Source organism: Bactrocera dorsalis, chromosome 2 (genome assembly GCF_023373825.1).
Source record: "Bactrocera dorsalis isolate Fly_Bdor chromosome 2, ASM2337382v1, whole genome shotgun sequence".
NCBI classification, from domain to species: Eukaryota; Metazoa; Arthropoda; class Insecta; order Diptera; family Tephritidae; genus Bactrocera; species Bactrocera dorsalis.
In genome coordinates this window covers 26,656,568-26,683,449 of record NC_064304.1, presented here as the reverse complement: position 1 = coordinate 26,683,449, position 26,882 = coordinate 26,656,568, and the positions used below count along the sequence as shown (strand labels likewise).

General features: G+C 34.6%; 1 protein-coding gene across 2 annotated transcripts in view; it reads right to left on the bottom strand.

Annotated features, from left to right (window-relative positions):
• Positions 1–1,802: 1,802 nt before the first annotated feature.
• LOC105233684 (pituitary homeobox homolog Ptx1) overlaps positions 1,803–26,882 on the bottom strand; it is a 75,800-nt gene continuing 50,720 nt past the window's right edge. For both annotated transcript variants that reach the window (XM_049447163.1, XM_049447164.1), the window contains exons 4-5: positions 26,596–26,849; positions 1,803–3,341 (exon numbers count right to left, since the gene is read on the bottom strand). In XM_049447163.1, coding sequence (XP_049303120.1) covers positions 2,760–3,341; positions 26,596–26,849 — 836 coding nt within the window. In that variant the 3' untranslated portion in view covers positions 1,803–2,759. The remainder of the gene's footprint in view (positions 3,342–26,595; positions 26,850–26,882) is intronic.

The following is a 26,882-nucleotide window of genomic DNA, read 5'->3' as shown; positions in this document are numbered from 1 at the left end:
CCGCGGTCAACATTTAAATGAAATTATCTTTAAAAAGTAAATGTCAATGCCAATCTAACCTTTCAAATAAAGAACCGATGAGATTTTGCAAATTTTATGCGTTTTTTTTTTAAAAAAAAGTTATCAAGCTCTTAAAAAATCACCCTATACTTTTTAAGAAAATATTTATTTACAAATGATTGCTTAAACTTGATATAAAATTCAAAACTAGATAAAAAATGTCCTGTGACAAAAGAGTTAAATTTTTGTTGTTATTGCAACTTCTTCAGTTTCCTCCAGCTATATATTCCTACCGTTTTCGACGGATGTTCTCAAGCAAACGCCTCAATGCGGTCAAATAGAATTCCTTATTGACCATCTGCCCCTCCGGAACAAATTCATGATGCACCAAACCACGAATATTGAATCGCATTTGGATATGCCAAAAAGACCTGTTTACGATGCTCTTTAAAAAATGTAGTTTTATCGGGACGAATCGAGCACGAACGCGTTTCATATCCAAAGTATCCATCAAATTCTTTCGAACGAACTCGCGACAGATGACGAGTTCCCTTGTCACTACCTCTCCAACACTTGCCTGATGATTTTTAAGCACCTCATCCTTCATTTTTGTTTTTTAATTTTCTTCAGTTAAGAATGTCGAAGGTCGTCCAGATCGAGGACGACCTCTCGACCGTCTTTAAAGGCTTTGTACCATTCGTAAGTTTGTGTTTTTGATAAAACATTCGCAACGACTCTTCACACGAAATTTGGTTCGAAATACAAAACTTGAGACAAATTACAAAATTGTTCGATACTTTTGTCTATTGACAGATAGCGCTCATATTTGGCGTATTAATTAGGGATAGTCCTAACAACTTAGCAAATTGAAATACCAGTTACCTGAGGAATTTAATTACAATTTTCGTGATTTCTTTTGTAACAATGTGTTTCAGGTTGGGCAAAAATGTGTTGATAAAATGACTTTCCTATTCATTTTTTTTGAACAGCCTCGATCTGAGTTTTGCTCTTAATTTTCGAAAATTTTCTCCACAAATATAAAAACATTTAAAATATTCAATCCATTTTTTTATTGTTCACTTTCAGAATTTATTTCTTATTATAGACTTTAATATTTAATATTTTTTTTACTTTTAATTTAATGATGTGTTCGGCTGGTTGTGTTTATCATTAATTATATATATATATATTTTTTTTGTTTTTGTTTCAGTTACACGACTAGACAACTTCTTAAAAACTGCTGGTGATATAGTTTTGCATCTATTCATTTATTTAATATTAATTTTTAATTTACAATAATTTATTTTATATGTATGCGTGCTAGTTTGTTTGATTATGGTAATGTTACACGATTTGCTAAGAACTATTTTTCGTGTAGTGGTTTGATTCAAGAAAAAAAGCGATGCTGAAGAAATTATTCATACAAAATTTGTAATGGAGATCGGTTTGAAAATAGTTTTTGTTTGGAAAATTTTTGAAATTTTTGATTGTATTGGAACAGAAATCAATTTAATAGTAAAAATGTATTGTTTTTGAATAAAAAATCAATATATAGTATGTATGTAATATTTTTATTTTTTAAATTTATTAACTATTTAATAAAATTTTTAATTTAAATTGCGTTTGATGTTTACTCTTATTCAGCATTTTGCCATAATATTTTGGAAATAAAGTGAAATAAATTTATCATACTTTTTGCTATTTACAATTTGCATTATAGTAATTTTAATTTTATAAAATAATAAAATAAAACTTTGTCACAAAAAATCCACATAACTTTTTTCTAGTTTTTTTACTGAACCATAATAAAAAAAAAAATGTTTGTTATAAAAAATTATTAAATTTTCATTTTCAAAACAAATTTGGTGAAATAAAAATCATAAAATAAAATAAAAAAATTGTTTTGTAATAAAAAAATATACATTTTTTTATGTTTTTGTTTTTAGCCGAACTGAACTTAAATAAATTATTTTAGTTTGCGGTTTTACTTAACATTTTTATATATATTAATTAACGCATTTTTTTGAATTTAAAAATAGTTATTGTTCTTTGGATATATGTATATTATGTTAAACCTTTTTTATTTTATATCTCAATACAAATGTTCACCATTTTAACTACAATTAATTCAATTACTTAACACTAAACATATGTATGCACTTTAATTAATCATTATTTTACAAGTATTGTAACAAATATTTTGCTTTTCTCTTTATTTATTATTATTTTTTCTTTAATAATTATTATACACTTCCCTTTACATTTCACACGAACAGTTTGAGAGCCGCAGTTGTGTTATGCCTTCGTCTTAAGTTGCCGTTATTTATTTATTTATTTGCATTATAGTCTACTCTACCCAATTAAAACCACCCTCGGCGGCTTTAGTCGATGACCTCCTCCACTTCGTCGCCGCCATCACTATTGACATTCGGCCCCAACAGTCCGTTATTTGTGCCACCACCATTGCCGCCACGGCCGCCGTTGCCATCCCCCATATCACTGTGTTGATGTCCCAGCGGTGATTTGTTATTGTGCACACCGTTACCCACCAGACTGCCCACACCCACGCTTAGCTCGCCATTATGATCTAGCAGCAGGTTGTTGTTGTTCAACAAGTTGTTGTTATTATTATTGTTGTGTAAATGATGTAAATTATTGTTGAGATTGGGTGAGTGTGCGGATATACCGCCACCACTGCTGGCGGAGAAGTGATGCAAATGATGTTGATGTTGATTGAGTAGCGCCCCGAGGGCGTTTTCTCAGACAACATCAGTCACACCGGTGTACTGGCAGGCGGACAGGCCCGCTGAATTGGAACGCGACACTGGCGACGGTGCCGAGTAGGGACTGGCAAAACCGGTGGTGTGTTGTTTGGCCTTTAGGCGTAGTGTGGCAATACTCGATGACATGCTCGACGTCATGCAGGGTTCGGCGGCGGCACGATACATGTACGGATTGGCGGGCGTGGTGTAGGGACATGGTGCGGCGCCGACATTGCTATTGGTCAACGTAGAGCCCATTGTGCCCGGCAACATGGAGTTGTTCATGCTGACCGCCACACCGCTAGCGCCGGTATTGAAGCAGTTCACCGAGTTTTGGTGATGATTGGTGGTCACCATGGAGCCGAGTGGATTTACCGGCCAGGGGAAAGGTTTCGTGCCCAACGGTGATGGCACTTTAGTCCAATTATTGTAGGGATATGACGAGTAGAGCGAATCATCGGCAAAGGGTTGCATAAATTGTGAACCAAAGCCGGATTTGAAGTCGGCGGCAGCAACAGCTGCGTTCATGGCGTTACGCTCGCGCTTGCGCCACTTGGCACGACGGTTCTTGAACCACACCTGGAAGTAAATGAAGATATGAGATTATTAGATTTTTTATATGGTAGAGAAAATCAATTGGAGTAATTAATAAATTGTTAGATTTAGGACACAATAGACTTAAGGGCGCGGTACCAAACTATTTGAGTTGTCGATTAGGTAGTAGTGAAATGAATTATTATTTTTAATTTCCCACTAGCTGAGTTTCATAAGTCTAAAACAAATATAGAATTTTTGTATATTAATTAGAGCCAATTTAGAATTCATTAGACATCAATTTCCGGGATTAAGAAAAATAAATTAATGAATAGTGTAATTATTAACTTGTGTAAACATGAATGTATAAAAATTGGCATGCATATATATTTATGCATATGCATACATATGTATATGTATATTATCGTGTGCGCATGTATGATGAATTTCATTCATTAATCGATTTTAGGCAATAATATATGTTTCTAAGCGGAAATGATTGTTATGCAGAGACATACAGACAGCCACTTATACATATGTATGTAATACATATATAAGTGACTTTATGACTCTTGCAAATTAGCCACCAAAATATATGAATTTCATTCAACAACGACTAATATGCTGATGTGTATGTATATACATATATTAACTATGTCGATAAAAATATTATTTACTTTTTAAATAGTTTCTTGTACGAACGAGAGCTATTATTAAATTTATATAAAATTCTATTACATATGTATATAATTATTAAATTATTTTTATATTATATTATAATAATACAAGGTGCGTTCCAAAGTAAACAGGACTTAAAAAAAAAGAACAAAAGTTTTTTTTTCCGGAAAATTAATTTATTTTATTCAAAATAGTCTCTTTCTGCTTCAATACAGTTTTTTGTACGGTCCAAAAGCATGTCGAACGAGTGTTTTAGCTCGTTGGCCGGTATAGCCGCCTGTATGCCGGTGAAAGCCTTTTGAATGGCCTCTACGTCTGTATAACGCATTCATTTCATGAGCAAATGAATTTTTCCGAAAAGGAAGGAGTCGCAAAGTGCCATAACTCACACCGGCGAGGTAGTGCGGGGCTATAAATGTGATTTTTCCAAGAATTTCAATGATTTTTTCGTATATATCTCGTAAATGACACGCACAGATGATGTGAAATTCTCACTGGACAATCGACAAAAATAGCAGATTCTAACGCACTAGTCGACAAATAGATGGCACCACCATGAGGCGCTCGATTCAAAAATACCTGTTTACTTTGGAACTCACTTTGAATTTTTATTGAAAAAAAGTATTGAAATTTGTTTATAATGGTTATATGTATATGATATATAACCAAGTTATAACCAACTTCAATTTTACTGAAAACTTGAGGACTCTGTTTCCGCTTTTCGGTAGTAAATTTTAAAAATTTTGACTCGTTGGAACGTTTATCTTTCCATGATGAATTGGCAAACCTAACTAAAGAGATATGTCGAAAGTGATGGAAAAAATATGTGGTCGTTCGCTGTCCCTATTGCTCTATTTTTTTGTAGCGTTCTTATTGAAAAACCAACGAAGTGCCATAAATTTTAGTGGATCCTAATCAATATAAAACTCTAATGGAAACTATTTTGAACTTAAAAAGATAATATCATGTGAATTTTATTCTATATCCAGAAATTTGGTTATTTTGAGGAGACATCTCGTCCGTAGATAAATAATCGTTTTAAAAAAATTAAAGCAAACATAATTAGGAAATTTTCAGCGAATACTGAGCTTCAATTTCCGTTTCCTTAGGAGAACTGAAAATCCACGAACTGTAGGCATTGTTTTAATGAAGAGACCTGATATAAACAAGAACGTCGGAAAAAGTTTATAAATATGCATAACAAGATATTTAAACACATTCACAAACATAACAATTATCAAAACAAAAATTTTTTTTGAGCATCTGACTTCGCTGACACATTTTCACGAATACTTTTAAAGGATTGACGTGGCTACGCTTAACAATAATAAATTTAAATGCAAATTTGTGCAGACATTACTGTTTCCCAGCAGTCGTAATGAAGCAAAGAGAAGAGTAGAGGCATCTAGATATACTATGGACGCGCAAAAACCTGTTAAAACTTGTGCAGATTATTTTTGTTTCAAAGCTTCGACATACATATTTGTATAACGGGTGGGTAGAAACAAGTGCGCGCAAGCACGCCATGCACACATAACATATCATAAATACTGCGAAAATGTACTTAAAATTAGCACTTGCTCTGCTAATAATGTATATATACATATATACAATATATATAATATATATAACATATGTATGTATGTATGTATGTGTACGCACACATAAATTTTAAGTACTTTAAATTTCAATGAAAGATAAACAAGCGCAAGCACAACGAAATGCCTGAAGCATATGGCTGAGCACTTCAAGTTAAAGAACAACACCAAAAAAAAAATTGAGAATAATAACACAAAATGGCGTCTAGCACGTACACAGTATAAAGTTAAAGTACTTATAAGGCGCACACATGCCGACATTCACGACGATGTTTTATGTGTATGTGTGTGTGTGTGTGTGGGTGTGCAGATACAATTGTGAAATTGCAATGAGTATAAGTAAGAAGAAGATAAAAATATAAATCGGAATCCAAATGAAACGCCCCTTCATATGCCAGCGCCACACAAACACGCACACAGTACACATACACACAGCACACTTTCGCATTTATATAACCGCAGAGATAAGCAATTTAACAAATAAATAAGCGAAGAAAAAAATGAAAATTCCAAATGCGGAAATAAAGCACTTCGCTGAGCTAATCAAAATTCACTGCAGCTACAGGGAGCGTAGAAAAGAAACTAAGCAAAAGCAGTAACAACAAAAACAATAGCGCCATAATAAATAGCAAAGCACTGCTGCAGCGCTTGCTTATGCTTTGCCTTGCTTGCACAACAACAACATATGGCGTTGCCACCCACCAGCCTCCATAATTTTTCTTACTTTCAATGTAGCTGCCACTTCAGCCGCCTCCTGCCTTGCCTTGCCGCGCTGTAATATTTTATTTATTTGGCACAAGTTGACAGCCGGTGCCCCCATACCCCCCGCCACACTCGGCTGCTGCTCAACTTAAGTAATAAATTACACAGTTGCCATTTTGTTTTTGCATTTTCATTTGTGCGCGTCTTCTGCTTCTTCTACAATTGTTTTGTTTGTTTGTCTGTTTGTTTGCCGTCTTCTTTATTTGCCATTCACTTTGGTCGCTTGTTGTTGTCGCCGTTTGCAATTGTGGCAGCTTTGCTTTTGTTTGTGTTGCATCCATTTTCTATGACTGTGTTGTTTTTGTTTTTCACTGTTTTGTTGTTGTTTTGACTGTTTTGTTTGTTTCCCTGCATTTCGAAGTAGAATTTTGATTTATTTTACCGCGCCATGACTTGCAGGCCCCCCAGCCACAGCAGCCAGCTCCTTCTCCTGCTCTTCCCTTTATTGTCATATTCCGCTTTAACAACAAGAACGGCATCTGCGTTATAACGCTCGGTAGCTTTTAGGGTTGTTCGATTCACTCATTCGCTGCTTTCACACACACATACATAATCGTAGCAACATCCGACCACCCACGAGTATCCATTGTTGCCAATTACGATTTTCCAACTCCCCCCCAAAACTCACTCACTTCCACCTCTTTGTGTTATTTTCTTCCACACTCCACTTTACGAGTATTTATATGTATATAATTCTCTGTGTTAAAAAAGCAACAGCATTTACTGGTATTTGTATTTATAATTACTGCACATGCGTACTCCATAGCGGTAAGCCATTGTCGTTCGTTCGGTTGGGTGGCTGTGCGGGCGGTTTATGCGCCTGGTTTGGGTTCGCACGTTGGGGTTCGCCATTAGGCGAGTTCTTTGCCTGCTAACGGTTGCTATGTTGTTGTTGTTATAGGTGTGTGTGATGTTGTGGGTGTGTGTGTTGTTATAGGTGTGTGTGTTGCTTGGCTGCTAGGTTGTTGTGTGTGTATTTTAGATGAATTGGGGGTAGTATTTTATGCAATAAATATGGTGGCAGACGGAATACATAAATTGCTGTCAGTGCAAAGTTTATAAAAATATAAAAATTTTGCACAAGTGCCTTTTTTATGATGCCACGTAGATTTCATTTTATATTATTTTTGTGTTTCTGTGTGGAAAAGTTTTAACTCAGGAGATATTAAAGTGGCAGGCTCGATTAAAAAATTTAACAAATTTCTTAGTTTTATCTTGTTTGCATGGCAACAGTTATTAAAATGGATTTAAAATGTTGATGTTTTTCCAATCTTTTCCATTAATGCTATTTTATACAAAGACATTTCTGTTGACAAAAATACATTTTTGATAAGCCATCGGTCAGTTCAATTATATTATTAAATTTTTTCAGACTTTCAACTTATTTGGATCCTAACAACGCCAAATTACACAGGTTGGCTTTTATATTTCGTGATTTGGCAACCGTCGTTTTGGAATTTGGAGCGCAGCACTTTATCATAAAATTGGATATATTTGAATACCTAGATGCTCAAAACGTGTTGACATATGAGCGCTGGTTATTTGTGTTGTTTACAGTAACTTGAAATATTCATCTCGGCAAAAAAAATATAAATAAATCGCGAAAATTTTTGCGGGTATATTTTTTTACATTATTCCACATACATACATATATTAACTCAGAAACTTGATGATCTCACTTCTAACTCAATTTTTTTGGATGAAGCTGTAACAAGAGCCAGTGTTCATTGATTGAATGGTGAATTAAATCGTTGTTGTAGATCTCTCCAAGTCGAATTTCGTGAAGAGCGTCCAAAATCAGTTGTTGTTCCGAAAACTATTAATGCTGGGCGCAAACTAATATTGCAAAATCGTCATGTGACCTACCTTGAAATAGTAGTCTCTATATAGGCATAAGTGGGATCAGTACACATTCGCAAAAACAACTGTTCAAGTTGGATCCCAAACAATTTGTCTATCACTCTAAAAAGGACCGTGTCGATTGGTTAAGAAAGATGTTAAAAACAGTGATTCGAAACACATCACATCATGTAAGACGATGAATCATGGACTTATGCGAACAATTCTCAAAGTAAACCGCAGCCGATTGGATGTACATATATGTATGTATCAAATCCAACAAAAATTGTTCGCGCACAATTTAATCCCAAGTAAATGGTTGCCAGTTTTTTTGTAAAAACTGGACATATCGCCATCATACCACTGAAGCAACGTTGAACAGCAATCATTTATTTGCCAGTTATCTCTCAAGAAATCAGGAAAATCAATCGCCAAAGACGTATCCCTCTTTACCACGACAATGCGAGCACTCACAGGTCATCCATAGTCCTGACTTGGCACGGATTAACTTATTTTTATTACCGTTCCAAATAAAAACTAAAGGGTCAACGTTTTTCGAAACCTGAAAAGGTGGCTGCAACGTTCTGATCGCTTGTTTTGGAGATACCGCAATCCGAGAGACAAAAATGCTTCGACAATTAGTTTACATGCATGCAAAAGTGTATAGATCTTAATTCAAAATATTTTGAAAAATAATAAAGCGATTTTCGGTGTTTGATATTTCCTTTTTTCTCTAAACGTGAAATATAAAAGGCAAGCTCATAGTATAAATTGCGTTTTCTGTTGTTTAGGGACAAAATTTCGGATGTTTTTTGCTATGCCAAAATTGTGAAGCCAAAGTTTTTTGTACAGTGTAATTTCTTCATTCGCTAAAAAACTTTTTTTACTATCTGTAAAACGTAAGTGCGATTATCCTAAGAGCATAATGGAAAGAATAGACAATAGTTCTTCTAGTTTTGTACCAAATTTATTGTGTCTAAGCTTTCTTTTAAGGCCAGAATTCGCTCGACCAACCAACCAATCATTCAAAATGAATTATTGTTTAATAAATGTGGGAACTCTATATTCAAATTCTCGTATTATACGACTACTAATAACAACAACAAAATTGCTAAAATATGCACAACCTGGCCAAAAAGTCAAGTCAACGACAAAGCCGAATGTACTCGTATATAACGACAACGTAATGTTCCGTATTATGTGGCATCTGAAGGATGTTCGGTATTATGAGCTTCTGAAACCGAATGTAAACATTAATGGAAACGCTGCTGACAACAACCCATCAAATTGAAACGAGCGACTGCCGAAAAACACCCGTTATTCGCGACTAACCACGAATCAATAGTTTTCCATCATGACAATGCTCAGCTTCATGTTGCAAACCCGGTTAGAAACTATTTCAAAAAAAAAACGGTTGGGAAATTTTGCTTCATACGCTTTAAAGCTCTGATCTGACTTCTTCTAACTACAATTTAATGTGATCTATGCAGAACACTGTCACTGGAAAACGGTACACCTCCGAACAGGGTATTAAAAATTGGCTTTATCACTTTTGGCCATTTAGCCGAGTCTGGTTTGGGTGGAATCCACAAATTTCCAGAAAGATGGCAAAATATTTATTATTTATTTATATTATTTCCGAAAGGCAATACTTTGAATAATGCTATTAACAGGTTTTCCTTAAATAAATGTTAAAATTAAGAAAATAAAAACTCAGGAATATATACCCAATAGTTTTTCAAAGATCTGTGGGATAGTTGGTGTTATCTACTTCGTAAAACCAAAAAAAATGTTTTTTTTTATTCGCAAATTTTAATTATTTAGCCAGTTTAGATCTTCTGAACTTCGGTGTGAAATTCTCACAACCTGTCTTGTGGGAAAGCTCTCTTTACTCGCTGATTATTAGCTTCTTTACCTTCAATTATATACGCTAAACGCCAATAAATGCTTAATTGATAACCCATGGATGTGAGAAGTTAATTATGGGCGCTTAAAATGTGCTGTAAAATTACGATTTTACACCAGCGTGTGTAACGCACGCACACATACACATGCCAACAAACTTACGCACCCAAATCACTGCCGTCGCTTAACCGAAATTACGGCGCAAGCGAGAAGGCGCAGGCGCTTACGCTTGCATTCTCCACAATTGTAATGAGCATGTAATCCCTTGTTGTTGCTGGGCTTCACAGTCAGAAATAGCGGTAGTGCACATAATAAATATGATTAAGGTGTGTGTGTGTGTGTAGTGTGCAGTTGTGGGGTTGAAATGTTCTTGGTGCTGGTGCTGGGCTTGATGTGTTTGTCTAGTTAAATACAGCACATACACACACATGTTAGGCATATATGCTGCTTGCAAGCAATATTCACAGCTATTATTCGTCTGTAATTGTAGATATATGAGCATTGTATAGCGGCATCAGCTAGTACAACAACAGCAATTGCTGAAATTTTTAACTATGCGCACGCGTTTCGTATTCGTAATGGATGCCAAGCATTGAAAATTCCCAATGTTCCGCTTTCCTCCTCTACCGCCTGAACTTGTGTGCGCGGAAACTAAGTCAATATTTGCTTTGTGGGAAAATCGCTTGAATGCAAACGCACACATAATAAACTAACTATAACACAATAAGCAAAGTGGTAAAAGTCAGTGACTTCAGTTTTATGCGCCTAAAAGGCGTCTAATCAAATTAGTTGCGGTGCAACATAATTGAAATGTAATTACCACACGGTAGCGCAGTGTGTGTGGGAAGTTTCATCAGCAAGTCTTAATTTTCAGAAAGCGTAAAGCAAATAGGATTAACTATCATATGAGTACACTTCCTTGCTCGCCTGTATTTTTTCTATCTGTGACATTTCACTCAAGTCTGACAGCAGCTTGTCGGTTTAGCCCAGCGCTGAGGTGCAAAGGTGCACGTTTATCCATCATTACCTGCCTCAAATGCATAAGCAAAGCAATAAATATCATAGCTGCTCAAATCGCCGGCGCTTAGACAAGCTAATGCCCGCAATTAATCATGTCAACCGAGTCAAGTCATCATCTGTGAGCGCTTTAACGAACATCAACGTCAGCGTTAGCCTCGGAGCCGGAGTTGGAGTCGAAGTTGGAGACACTGTCGTGTTCGTAGTTATTGACACAGTCGCTTTTCTTCCTGATTTCACTTCCTGCTGTCGACTTCTTCTTCTTCTTCTGCTCTACTCTTGTACATACTAAATCTTCATTAGTCAATATTTGTAAGTTGGCAGACAAAAATCTGAAACGAACGTCTATGTTTTGTTTAAATATAGATATTGTTGGAAGCAAGACCTTCGTCTGCATTTATGTGCAGCTTGCCTTTCGTTTGTAATGACCCTACTTCTTTTATTACACAGAAGGCAATCAATCAAAAAAGTCTCAACACTTTTATTGCACATCACACCTCATATGATTGGCGACGGAGAGGGTAGCGAGCGGAAATGCTTTGTAAAAAGGAAAAGAAAGACTTTCAAAGATCATATTAAGGGGATTTGAGGGTTTTTTAGTTTGAAGTGAAAACAAATATTGAACAGACTAAGACCTGGTATTACAAGTAAAAAGAGAGATTGAGATAGAAGAGAGAGCTTTTTTTAATATAATGAAATGTTTTATATAATGCAGGCTTAATATGTACTTATTTAATTTTATGAGAAATACTTTTTTAAATGTAATTAATTTAATTTTAATTGAAATTAAAACAATTATTATTAATTATTAACTAAAATTAAAAAAAAGGAATTTTAAGTAAAAAAAATTTTAAATAATTCAATTAATTAAGTTCTGAGTATTTTTTAATTAATTTTGAGAAAATTAGTTTTAAAAAGGTTTTCTGAGATATTAATTTTTTTTAATTAAATTGATTAAATTATTTTCAAACAGCTTAAATTTCTAAACTAATTTGAATAATTTTTTTATTTTTATTAATTTAATAAAACTTTTCAATTAAATTTTGATAAATATTATTTTTAATTTATAGGAATTAATTTTTTTTAATTAACGTGATAAAGTTATTTTCTGAAAAAATTATTATTTTTTTTAATTATTTCAACGAAGTTGGTTTTTAAAAAATAAATTTTTGAATACGCTTAGCTTAATTACTTCTGGAAAATTTTTATATAAGTGCAATTAATTAACTATTTTTAAGAAGTTGAAAGATTTATCTAACTTAAATAGAGACAAATTAAATTTTAAATCAATTAAAATAAATTATTATCTGAGAAAATCCTAATTAATTAATAAGTTCATTTCCTAATTAAGTTAATTTAGTTGTTTTCTGAGAAGTTTTTATTTTTAAAGTAATTTAATTTAATTAGTTTTTAGTTATTGATAGTTTTAATTAACTTTAGTGATTTAATTTATTTTAAATTTTAAATTAAATTTTTTTTCTGGAAAGTTATTATTTTTAAAGTAATGTTTTTGAATTTAAGTAATTGATTTTTGTAATTAAATAAAAAATTTAATTAATTATTAAATTTACAAAATTTTAATTAATTACAAAAATCAATTACTTAAATTCAAAAACATTACTTTAAAAATAATAACTTTCCAGAAAAAAAATTTAATTTGAATTTTAAAATAAATCAATAATTATTTAAAATTTTTAATTAATTAATTTTAATTATAAAATTAATTTTTTTTCCTGGAAAGTAAATTTTTAGATTACTTTTTTTTAGAACAATTTAGTTGTTTTCTTAGTAATTATTATTTTTAAAATAATTTCATTAAGTTATTATCATAGCAATTGATTTTTTTTTATTAAGTTATGTAAATTACTTTCTGTAAAATAAAGTTTTAAGTAATTTTAATTAAATTGCATAGAATATTTTATTAAAAATTTATTTTAAGTAATTTAATTTAGTGGTTATTTGAGAAATATTTTTTTTTAATTAAATGAATTATTATTAATTATTAAAATTAATTAAAATTTTTACTAAATTATTTAAATTTTTTAAAATTTATTTTCTTAGGTTTCATAGAAATTAATTAAATTAAATTATTTGCCAAGAGATTTTGTTTTTTGATATTATTCAGCTAAATTATTTTCTGAAAACTTAAATATTTATTTTATTCAGACAAACTATTTTCTGAGATTCCTTTTATTCTTATTTCAATTTTGATTTATGTATATCAATCCTGATGTATTTGGATAAAATATTTTCTTAACTTTCTAAAACGATTTGCTCTTATACCTTTTCATTTTCCTAAGCTCATTTCCCACGCATTCGCTTTCAACTTCAACTCACTTCCCTCTGCCATTTTTCATCAATTTATCACAAATTTCTGCTATTTTTTGCTCACCTACATACATCCCTGCACAAACAACACCAAGGCTTCCATACCTGATGAGCCGTTAAGGTTATCCTTGGCTGCCAGCTCAGTCATTCGCAGTAGCAAGCAAAAAATCAGTGAGAAAAAACTAACAATGTCATCATTGCTTTCATCAAAACCAATTAGAATTTCATGCTTCGGTCAGCAGCGCTAGACCCACCGACTAGTTTGGCTCTTTTTTGCTGTTAGCAATATCCGTGCAAGCGTGTTATTGCTGTTAGTTGCTATTTTAGAATTTTTCTTAATTTTTTTTGCTTTGAATTTAAGTTTTTATGCAACGGCTTGGCAGTCATGAAGGCTTTTTTGCACTTTTCACTTCACTCAATTCTTCAGAGTTGCCTGCTGTTAAATGATACGTGAAAATGACAGAGACAAGATCGATGATAGCTTGTGATGTTTGGTTATTATTGGTAGGGTGTAATACACAGTTATGTTCCAAATAAGTATTTGCAGTGATAAATTATTGAAGTATTGGGAGCTTTAGTAATAGTTGATGAAACTTTATTCTGAAGTTGAAGGCAGAATATATGGAAATAATATGTAATAATCGGTAATCACTGTATTTTAAGAAAACACAGTAAATTTTTAAAAGAAAAAAGGATGCAGCATTCGAGATTTCTTCATGGGTGGAACCTTAATGAATTTTATTTCTATAACTTACCTATTCCGTGCCAAATACCCCAGAATACCTCAAAGTATTACTATTAACTTCAAACTTATTTTAATAAATTGCAGTTTTAAGTTAACAAACTAGACAAAAAAAAACAAACAAATCGGTCTAATACCAGAAAACCAGTATATTTCGTTCTCTTTGGGACTACAAACAAAGAAATATAAAAGTATTAGTTAAACTCCTCACTTCTAATCCACAAAAATGGCTTAAAAACTAACCAACCAACTGACCGTCAATGCGCACAAACCGTTATTTACCATTTAGCCATTTGGCACTGCTCATAAATGGTCACATTATGGCTTTTTGAAAAGCTTGTTGAAACCAGCAAATCCCACCGCCAATACATGGCCAATGAACAATGAACGAGCGCATAAACAAAAACAAAAAAAAACAAAAAAGTGGATAGAGAAAAAACTCTGATTTGCAAAGAATGAAGCTCGAAAACTACACATACAATATATGGTATGTTTATATATTGTTGCCTTTAGTCCTCACAAACCTAGAGTTGTATGGCAAAATAGTGAAAAAATAAGAAATTGAGCAATAAACGCCAGCAACAGCGCTAAAATCCAATGCCAAAGGAAGCTGCATCACAAAAACAAGCCACCAACTAGCAATCGGTGAACAAACGAGCACTTAATGGTCTTTCATGTGCCATCAAGCGATTGCCAACACCTGTCGTGCTGTCGATTCTGGCGGCGACTAATAGCAAAAAAGTGCAAATCAAAGCTTTTGGAAAAAATACCGTTTAGTTTTTTCTGTACAGTGCGAACAGCATACACATGCACATACAGACATCCTTAAATATACATATCTCTATACATTAATACAAGCGCACACCCATCTGCGGCGTTGATGCCAATTTGTAAAGATTTTTAATAGTCACCCCAGTCCCCTGGCAACAGTCTACTTCGTACAAATATACGTTGCAAATTTACTGTTGACTCTGTTGGTTGAATTGCTGGTGATGGTGGTGGTTGCAGTTTCAAATTGGTTAAAGTGTTTTTGATGACTCGCTGATGTGTATTTGAAAAAAAAATCAACAAACGGTTTTATGACTTTTATTTTTTTAAGTTTCATTATATTCGGCGCATGTGTTGTTGTAGTTTATGTTTTGGAAAATTATTTAATGAATTACTGTATGTCCTTTTGAAGCAATTCGATGATGTGTGTCTTTACATATTTCGTAGTGATACGTGGCATATGAGAATGACGAGTGCGTGGCATTTGTTTCGAATTGTTTTTTAATGTAAATAACGGCATTATGAGGATTATCTATTTTAGAACTTAAATAATTTATTTTTTCAGAGTAGCTAATATGTGATAATAAATATCTCCCTTTAACGACATTCTATAGAGGACCTTAATGCTTTTGTGAATGCTTGTTATTTTACTCACGTTGCAAAGGGTGAGACCGTCTAAAGACATACTTTAGAGAAATGAACACATCTTGCAGAATTTTTAAAGATCGTGAATAAGAAAAATGTTGTAGTGAATATACAACTTTTTAAAGGAAACTTCATTTCGGGACAGTACATCTACTGCTACCTCTATGACAGCCACCTGAGATTGAAAAACACACCCGAAACCTTAATTTAAAGTTAATGTTGAGCTCTAAGAAGAAAACACCGCCTACCCTCTCGTTTAGCATCGATCCATCTAAAACAGAGCTCACTGCACCGCTTCTCCAGTACCTTCGCCCCACCCACAAATCATTTGCAGGTGTGTGTGTAGTGAAGACACCATCATTAGAAGGTTCCACGATGCAGTGTTCCAGATTGACAGAATTGCAATCGAAATAATAAAGATAAGATGTTCTATTTAGCGGCATTGGGGTGTTTGCGTGAAAGCATCCGTCGAAAAAAGCCGAAATTTTGGAAGAACAGTTCATGGATTTTACACGATAATATTGCACCATCGCATCGAGCCACGATTGTGACCGATTTTAAAGCTGAAAGAGCTAAAGGCCATCCCAAAAAAGTGTTTCGAGGACTGGAAAAATCGTTGGCATAAGTGTCTTTCATATGGTGGGGATTACTTTGAAGGCGACAAAATAATTACTCATGAATAATTAAATATTTTGCCTTTTGTTTACAATTTCCATGAACTTTGTTGTCATAAAATATCATTATTTTCTCTATAAAGAGCATAATACTAACTCTAGTTCGGACAAAAATTCAAACACCATTGTTCAATATAAATACAACATAGTATCTACAGTGCGAATTCCGCTGTTGTTGTCGAAAAAAATTTTCAATAGTCTATATTTAACCATTCGACTAATCAAATAGCACACTTATGCGCGTTGAACTACTTCAATTCCTCTCTCAGATATAAGTGTCCAATCAAAATGCTGAATCAAAAATTCCTGTTTAAAATTAGTAACGAAATTTCGTCTGCCAGCTGAAGTCATCATCACTTATCATAATAATATTCTCCCTAATCAAAGTTCATACATTGTTGTTACTAACTGTGCACACAAATACACTAAACAGTTTTCAATTATCTAATTGAGTTAATTGGAGCGAAACTATTACACTTGTGATTATCAAAACTCAAAGGTGAAATTCTTAAGGGAATGACTATACTCTATAAACTATACTGGCGGTATAATAACGGTATAATAAAATTGTATAAAGTAGTGAGATAATTTGACACTGATTACTTTATCATTAATTACTTGGCTTGCAACATTTTGAACTTATCATTACTATAACCATATAATCATATAAAAAACTATTTGCAGCCAAAACAAGTTAGATGCCTATTTTAGGCACAGAGAAGTTGGCGTATACTTTACTATTAAATTAGTCATTGTTATAGAAATTGTAAAATATAAGTTCATGTGATAACATCCACATAAAGGACATTCTCAATATATAACCCCATCTATGTTTCGGGAACTATTTTATTTTTTGTTTTCCCTGTCAAACCTGCTCAAGTACCCAGTACTTGTAATGTGGCATGAACAACAAATTTCGTTAACCAAAAGTTAGTTGAATTCCGCGCCACTTGAGTTTTGACATTCAATTAGGAGCGATACTTATAAATGTTCAGGCAGTGTGAATATTTGACAGCCCTTTAATGCCCTGTAGGGAAAATTTATGGTTTTGACATTTTCTTGAAACCTGTTATTCTGATACCAAAAAGGTGTTTAATAAAAGATAATAACTTCTAATTTAAGAATTTCAATAATAATGAAACTGTGATTAGGCGAGTAGTTAAATTTTTATGCTTTAAATATTTGAAAATTTTTTTGAACGTTAATAGCTCTCATTTATGTGTGATCTCTGGGAGTAGAGAAAACCAAAATTCTAAAAAGATATATTTGACTGTAACAAAACTTTTTATGTTCGTAAATATGTAGTAGATCAATATCTAATTCTTTTAATGGAATTTTCGAAGTTATTTGATAATACAGAATATTCTTTAATATTTCAAACATTCATTACTAATTACTAACTTGCTCAAAATCATTTGATTCTTTAATAATATGATAAGAAAAATATGTTTCTAAATTATGAATTTCGATAATTCCGAAACGAAGTAGACAATGGTTGTTGAAAGAGAGAAAGAGAGAGAAGGAGAGAGATCTTCCACTTAGGAATTTGTCTTCAGATTTCGAAAACTGTGTATGCCAGTTTAAATACATCAGAAAAGATTATAATAACATTTAAGATCGAAGAAGGGTGAAAAATATGAACTTCATAAAATGGTGTGGTGAGTTTCGTAGATTTGCAATATAATTATGAGATCAGCTAATACGTCTTATGAGCTAAGTAAAGGGTGATTTTTTAAGAGCTTGATAACTTTTTTAAAAAAAAACGCATAAAATTTGCAAAATCTCATCGGTTCTTTATTTGAAACGTTAGATTGGTTCATGACATTTACTTTTTGAAGATAATTTCATTTAAATGTTGACCGCGGCTGCGTCTTAGGTGGTCCATTCGGAAAGTCCAATTTTGGGCAACTTTTTCGAGCATTTCGGCCGGAATAGCCCGAATTTCTTCGGAAATGTTGTCTTCCAAAGCTGGAATAGTTGCTGGCTTATTTCTGTAGACTTTAGACTTGACGTAGCCCCACAAAAAATAGTCTAAAGGCGTTAAATCGCATGATCTTGGTGGCCAACTTACGGGTCCATTTCTTGAGATGAATTGTTGTCCGAAGTTTTCCCTCAAAATGGCCATAGAATCGCGAGCTGTGTGGCATGTAGCGCCATCTTGTTGAAACCACATGTCAACCAAGTTCAGTTCTTCCATTTTTGGCAACAAAAAGTTTGTTAGCAAAAAATACGGTCCAATGATTCCACCAGCGTACAAACCACACCAAACAGTGCATTTTTCGGGATGCATGGGCAGTTCTTGAACGGCTTCTGGTTGCTCTTCACCCCAAATGCGGCAATTTTGCTTATTTACGTAGCCATTCAACCAGAAATGAGCCTCATCGCTGAACAAAATTTGTCGATAAAAAAGCGGATTTTCACATTTCGAACCGAACACTGATTTTGGTAATAAAATTCAATGATTTGCAAGCGTTGCTCGTTAGTAAGTCTATTCATGATGAAATGTCAAAGCATACTGAGCATCTTTCTCTTTGACACCATGTCTGAAATCTCACGTGATCTGTCAAATACTAATGCATGAAAATCCTAACCTCAAAAAAATCACCCGTTATAACAAGCATATTTGCTATGAGATTTGTCGCTGCTTTAGGCGCCACAAATAGTTCTCTTTCCTACAGGGCATATCAGCATAACGGTGTATATGTAATATGCATACTCCAACTTTGACAAGTTAAGCTTTAGTTCAATGAGCTTATCGAGTGTGATCTGATGTGTGCTGTTTTTTATTAATTTTCTTCTGTTAATTTCTATACAAATTAATGTGGATGGGATAGTAAACGAGTAGGGAAAAATTGAATAGAAATTACGCATATATACAAAGACTCTCTGCACTGAAGTACTTAGATGTCTACGTATTTATGCATTTATTTATTGTAAATATGTAATTAGCTATATTTGCTTAGAAGTAGGGAAGTGACTGCCGGCAGCATGACGAATGTGTCAATACAACAATACACATCCAGGTACACTTGGGAAATAGAGGAAATATGGAAGCGAATTGTTGGTGGCGCCAAGGGGCAAATATAGTAAATAAAAAACTGTATATACATTAATACATAAATATATACATATAAGTACATACATTACTAATTATTATGAAAAGTAGAAATCATAATCATCATCGACAGCATTGCTGTTTGCAGCCGGTCATTAGCAGCGGCGCCAACAGCAGCGTCAAAGCAGGGCCGCAATGTTGTCGGCATCGCGGTGCACAACAAGGCGATGATCGATGATTGCTGATGGCATTTCAGAAGTGACAACACTTCTTTATCAATCAAAAAAGACAAGCGGCAAAAAATATAAAATAACAACAACAACAACAACGGAGTGCTAAATGAAAATAAATAGGCATAAAGAGTTCCGTTTTGCTTTCGATTTGTTATAAAAAAAAGTTGTGCGACACCGCCAGAGGCACACATGGCGTAATGCGTACTTTTAGAGGGGTTTCTTTAAACTTCAACTATGTGTAAGGTTATGCAATTAAAGAAATATTTATAAAATTAGAAAATCGCTACTCAATCAGCTAATTGACGAAAGTGATATTGCATTGATCAATTGATGTGTCCTAAATGAATTTGCGCCAAAGCGAAAATTTGACATATGCATTGACATTGCAATTCACATAAAATCATAAAAATGCAATTAATGAAAAACAACAATAAAAAACAGTTGCCTCGCTTGCTTGCTAGAGGAAATGAGATTTTTTTGACTGAGAAAGTACACTTCATAGATGCATTTCGCAGTTGCAGAGTTAGCGCACAGCAAACGTGAATATGCAAATGAGAAGAAAATAATAAGAAGAAGCGTAAACTAAGGTTGCACTGTACTCTGATACCCTTCACAGCTGTATCTTTTATAAAATAAATTGTTATAAAAAAGTCTCTAACTTGATTTCGTTAGGTCAGTTTGTATGGCAGCTATATGCTATAGTAGTCCGATCTGAACAATATATTCGGAGATTGTGACATTATATTTAAAAATAGTGCATGCCATATTTCGTGTTGATATCTTATCAAATAAAAAAGTTGTTCATATGAGTACTTGATTTTGAACAAATGGTCTGTATGGCAGCTATATGCTATAGGGGCCTGATCTTAACAATCTTCTTCGCATATTGTAGCTGTTGCTTAAGATAATAGTAAATAACGAATTTCGAGAAGATATATTGTCTAAGAAAAAAGTTTTCCCTACAAAGACTTGATTTTGATCGATCAGTTTGTATAGCAGCTATATCGCCGAGTAGTCCGATAACGGCGATTCCAAGAAATGAGCAACATCTTGGGGAGAAAACCATACATGCAGAATTTCAGATCGATATCTCTAAAATTGTACGACTAGATACGAGTATATGTATACAGATGAGCTGAGATATAGATAAAGGATTTCGAATGGTGGTATCCGAAATTGCCCTCTGCGTGTTACAAACTTGTTGGCATACTTAATACAGCCTGCTCAGGGTAAAAAAAAATTCCATTTGACAAATTTAATGATGACGCAAATTTCATGGTTTATTTATGTAAATGCACAAAAGCGACAAGAAAACGGAAATATGACTGAAAGGCGGAGTTGCCAAGGTGCTGTCAAATTTGTAGCAGCGCATATGGCAAAATTTCTACTATACACATACACATTCGCACATAAATAGGTACAAAAACAACAATGGCAGTACAATGGTAAGCGCACTTGACTCGCTTTTGTGGCAGACAAGAGTTAAATGACACCACCAACAACACTACCAAGGCACATGTAGAGCTAGTGCTATGAATATCAGCAGCTAATCTACTGCAATAATGGCAATAAAATACCGCGTCCACGCACTTACCAACACAATCAATGTCAATACAACAATATTCGCCCGTTGTCCTTGGAATATGCCGCGACGAACAAGTGCGCCTTTCACTCGCTGCAAGGCGCTTAAATGCTTCAATGCACCCCATGAAACCGCAATGAACGCAATTTAACTCAGCATATACATGTCTGTGTGATAGTGTTTGTATCTAGATCAAGTTCATGATGCGAAATTATGTCAATTGGAACATGTGTTCCGAAAAATGCCAAAAATAAAAACATATTTTCCAAATAATGACAAGTCAACTCCCGTTAAAGGCGACAAAATTACACACACATAGCGGTAAGAAGTATGCAGCAACTCATAAGACAGCCTGTTTTATGGACCCATTATCCATAATACATACAAACATACGCACATATTACATAGATGCTTCACCTCGCCTGATAAGACCACAGGGAGTTCGGGCTGCAAAATGTAGCAATAATATGCCTAATACAAATGCAAAATAAAACAGCGGTGGGTAATTTGTCAACACTGTGGCAGATAGAAAGGCGGCAGCATACGCAGTTTACAGTTTTACTCCCTTTGTCATTGGCACCCCTTTTTCGGTGTGGACTGGCGCCGACCCTCTGTGTAGTTTAATGAATTAGAAACCGCATTGAAATTAATGATCTAATATGTTGCAGCAACCGAAAATGCAAAAAGGCAGCGAGCAAGTTGCACGCACACTCAAACATATATACATATACATATGTATGCATATACTTACATATTTATGCGTGTATTGTAGAGCTCTGCGTGCACATCCCACTTTTTTTGTGTGTTCGATCTGCCTAATGTAAATGAATCTTTGACTGCAATAATAGCGGCAATAAAATTTATCAGATATTGTATACAAAAGGATTAAGTGCGTGCAAACATTGACGCCACCGGAAAATACACGCACACGACGCAGAAGCGAAAGCGGTGTATATACATAAATGTGACTACGAAGGGGATGTGAGAAGGGTGTATTTGCCAGTGGAAACAAATGGTATAATAGAAGCTGAATAAAATTTTTTTTGCCCTAGGAAAAGTTAGTTAATTTCTGCATACGAAATAATTAAAAAAATTATTAAAAGAAGAAAAATAGCAGTTCAATTGCTGGGCCTTCGTTCCAACAACAAATAATTATGTAGCGAAAATTACCATTATTTTATAAAATTTATAATTTTTGTGTGGTTACTTGGGCTTATGGGTTTCAAAAAATCGATTTTTTATTGCCTTATTAAATTATACAGTACCTCTAGAATATTGTACTGAATTTTCAAGTTGATCCGAGTAATATTTTTGGAGATACAGCCTTGAGAACTTGTGCGCTCGAGGCTAGTTTGGCTAAGTGCGGCTTCTTTAAAAGTGTTGTTCTCGAAACTCTGTTTTTGAAGTCGGCTGGCAAGCTTTCTCGAGAACAATACAAGTCTTAAAGACGGACGAAAGAAATGTTCACTGAAATTTTAATTTTTTTTTATAAAAATGTCTGCTAAAAATGCAATTTTCAGTTTCTTTCCTTCGTCCGTGTTCTAGGTTAAGGTTTTTACTAAAGCACATATTTCCCTTTAGATGATCCTGTAAGGAGTTGTCCATCAGCATCTTTTTTTCCGAGGTGTCACCGGAAATGAGCTCGAAATGGCCGAGTTTAAACTATTTTTTTTTTTTCCAAAAATTTCCGACTTTCTTTGTTAATAGTGTATTGTTTGTAACAATAGAGTATTGTAGAAAAAAATTGTTGATAAAAGTCTTTTTTTTTTACCCGTGGAAACCCATGTTACTCCTTTAATGTTTTTTTATTTTATTTTTTTAAATCTTTTTATATTTTCCCAACCAGTTCCTACAACACTCTGTAGTTTTGCTCACCTAACAGTTGTACGTATCATCTAAAACTACTCCAAATAGATATAGGGTTATTAATATATAAATGATAAAGCTGACGAGAAAAGTTGAAATCCGGCTGACTGTCTATCTGTCCGTCCGTCCATCTGTCCGTGCAAACTGTAACTTAAATAAAAATTGAGATATCTGGATGAAACTTTATACGTAGGTTCCTTTGTAAAAAAAATCGACTTTGTAGATGTGAGTAATCGGACCACTGCCACCCCCCAAATCGCCATTAACCGGAAACATAAAAAGTGCCATAACTAAGCACAAAATTATGATATAAAGCCGAAATTTGGTACAAAGTGCCCCAGAAGCAAGGAGCACCTGTGGAAAAACTTTTTGAAAAATGGTCGTGGGCCAGCCCTCTAACAAGTTTAATGTACATACATATCTCCTAAACTACTTAAGCTGCGACAACCAAATTCGCTGAGTAAAAATTTTATAAAAACTTCTACGGACGGCGTGAAAACGGATGAAATCGGAGGATATAATCCCGCTAACTCCACATATAATGGTAAAAATTTGCCGTCGGAATGGTACAAGAGAGCTTTAAGGGAGCTGGTGTGAAAATTGGACGATGGGCCCGACATATCCCGGGACCCAACATACCGTTTTCGACAAAATTTAGTACGTATCAATTTTCTAACATTTCTATGTTACAATAAGAAAATAGGCTAAATCTGACAACAACCACGCCTACTTCTCATATAACACAATTTAAAATTCCATTTGATTTTTTCACTTTCCAGTACACAAATCACGAAGTAATTCATATAACGGGACACAATTTTTCACCAATAATTCCTTTGGTGTGTGCCACTTTATGGCCGAAAATTGTTTAAATCCAACAAAAACTGTTCAAGCCCCTAGGTACCAAATACTTGGACCCCAGTACCTATAGTTGACTTTTGACCGAAAATATCAGAGAATGTCTGATATACATATATACATAATTGAAATTCATGAATAGTACTTCTCTGACAACGGTATGTCTGTATGTCAAAAATAGGTTGAATCAGGCCAAACCTTCCCGTAGCCCCCATGTACCTAATATAACGATTTTCGATTTTCTGGGTGGCTATGTACCGCATATATCGGCCAATGTGTGAGTCAATGAAAACAAGAGAGCGTATTTTATTGATAACTGTGCATTTTTATGCCAAAAATAGTAAATTTGAGCGAAAACTTGACCTAGCCCCTATATAACTTATATACGGATTTTCGAACATCCGTCTGACTTTACTCTATATGATTGGGCTTACATCTTAAAGTATTTCCCTGGCTTGACTTTGATTCTTGCAAGTTTCAAGAGTAAAAATGTTCGGTTGCAGCCGAACTTAGCCCTTTCTTACTTGTTTCCTCTTATTTTTGAAAAATTTCACCAAACCAATGCGACCCAGGAGTGTAGAATGAGGAAAATGTACATAAATAAATTCGCACTTAATAACAACGCGTTGCCAATTGCCAAAAAACCGCAAATGAGCAATAATTTTCAGAGTCACGCATTGCTCATATATTCCGTTTGCAAATTATAAATGTGAAAGTGGCAAACGAAAATTCTGTGAGAGTGCATAATAAAGCGGAAAACCAGCAAATTAAAAGTTCAATATGCACATATTATTTGCAATCCATATGTATAGATACATACATACATATGTAGGTATATGCATTTATAAATATATAAATATATACATATACATATACATATGTATATACACAGAATATTATAATAGATTTATTAAACGCTTTATATGCCGAACCGATTAAAAATGCTTAAATTTGTAGCCGGCGATGGTGTATTGTCGAAGGCGGAGACAAAATTATGTGCTGGCGCAAATAACGGTACACACGGTGTACGCATGCAAAATACGCCACAAAGCACGAACATTGACCGCATTAACATTGCATAGCACAAGCCACTTCGTTACTGTACTGTGTTGTTCTTATTGTTGCTCGTTTCGTGCTTATTGTTGTTCGTGTTGTGCTGTTACCGTTCGGCCACTGGCCGAAAGTTATACTCATTGAAAAGCCACCATGTTGATTGTTGTGGTCGTGGCTTACACACGCACACACCGTTGTTGATGTTTGTTGTTGCTGTTGCTGTTGCATCATGGCTGCCAACTCGTAAATTCGTTGTTTTTGGCATTTTTACTACACAGCCGGCGAAAAAAGGCAGCGCAAATAACCGCGTAATAAGCTCAACAACAGCTGGGACACCAACATCAACAACAACAACAACAGCAACACATGGACGCCTGCACAGATTAAGCGCTGTGGGGTTTTGTGTGCATTTTCGGAATTTATTTGCAAAGCTGGCGCTGCAGAGTCTAGCCTTTATAGCCGCTAACCCGTCTCAGCTTCGCACTTCTGCCGCTGCGCTGGCGTTACACACTTGTAGTTGTTGTATATTCACCATAAAGTATGACAGCATTTTCGGTTATTCGCGCATTGCGGTGGAATTTCGCGCTGCCAGTGTTGTGGTTGCACTCCCCAACCAGCCCTGGCTGCCGCTGTCCCTCTCCGAAGTGCATGCAATCGGCTGCAGTTCAGCTGCCTTTTTGTGCTTTGCTGGCTGTTGCAGCTTGTTGGCCGTAATATTGCCATAAATTGGCGTTTCGCGCATGTGGCATGCAACACGGCTTTGTTACTCGTTCCGCGCTTAAATTTGTTTTCCATTTGGCCGTTGTTCGATTTTATGTTTTCGCTTCGTGAGTGTTGCCCACTCCGCACATATTTTACAAAACTCTCAATGGGGAGCTTGGTGCAAAGTTATGGCTATGCAGTGACCAGTAGTCGTTGGTTAAAGTGCTCTCGCGATTCGATTCGTGCGTGGTGAGGCGATGGGCGTGAGATTTGGTGTAAAAGTCACAATGGCATACTTATCTAGTTACATATGTATATTTATGTACTGATGCATTTCGTAACAATTGGAAACTTTTAATTTGAAATCTTAAGGCAATAGAATTAGTTTCGAGAAGATTTGGTTGAAAAAACAGAATGGTAAACTTTGAAAAAGGTTGTAAAATTTTGTTAGAAAATTATATGCTCTCTTTGGCCGAGAAAAATTACAACTTTTTTACAATCAAAAAGTAGAAGACAAGTTTCATCGCTCATAAGTGATCTAGTGATCTCTTTGCCTCAGTAAGGCTAGCCGCTCCCTCATTTAACAGGCCATTACAGTATTGCCGTCCATGCTGTAAGGTTGGGAATCTTACCAGACAACATCTGCTAAAACTGAATGGAAGAAGATGAGGTGCAAACAACTCAACGCTTCCTTCTTATCTGCTCCGCGTTTGGCAGGTCAAGACTTAAACACTTGGGAGCGCATACCTTCAGAAATATCACCGAACTGGCGGGAGCGGAAATGAAACGCCTGTGCAAATTTGTATTGACTACTAAGAGTTTTGCTTATTTATGGAGTTCTTCTTTTCTGTAGTCCTCACAAAGGAATACATATAGCAGTCTACGTGCGATCTCTCTAGATCAGCCATCTTACCTCACCTAACCATCTCACTTACTTATATCTCATAATCTGATATGAACAACAAATGAAAATCTGTCAGCATTTAAGACTTACCCTAACGCGTGCTTCGGTCAAATTTGTCCACATGGCGATCTCTTCGCGTGTCGACATATCCGGATATCGATTCCGGCTGAATGTGTGCTCCAGCTCTTGCAGTTGTTGTGATGTGAAATGTGTGCGCTGGCGGCGTTGACGTTTGTTTTTCTTATCGTTTTTCGGCTCATCTGTGGTGGTTGTCATCGGTTCGTCATGACCGGAATTTGATATGTTTTCGGTTTTGATTGTGGTCTCATTGACGGAACGATTACCTGCAATAATAAAAACAACAAAAAAGCAATTGA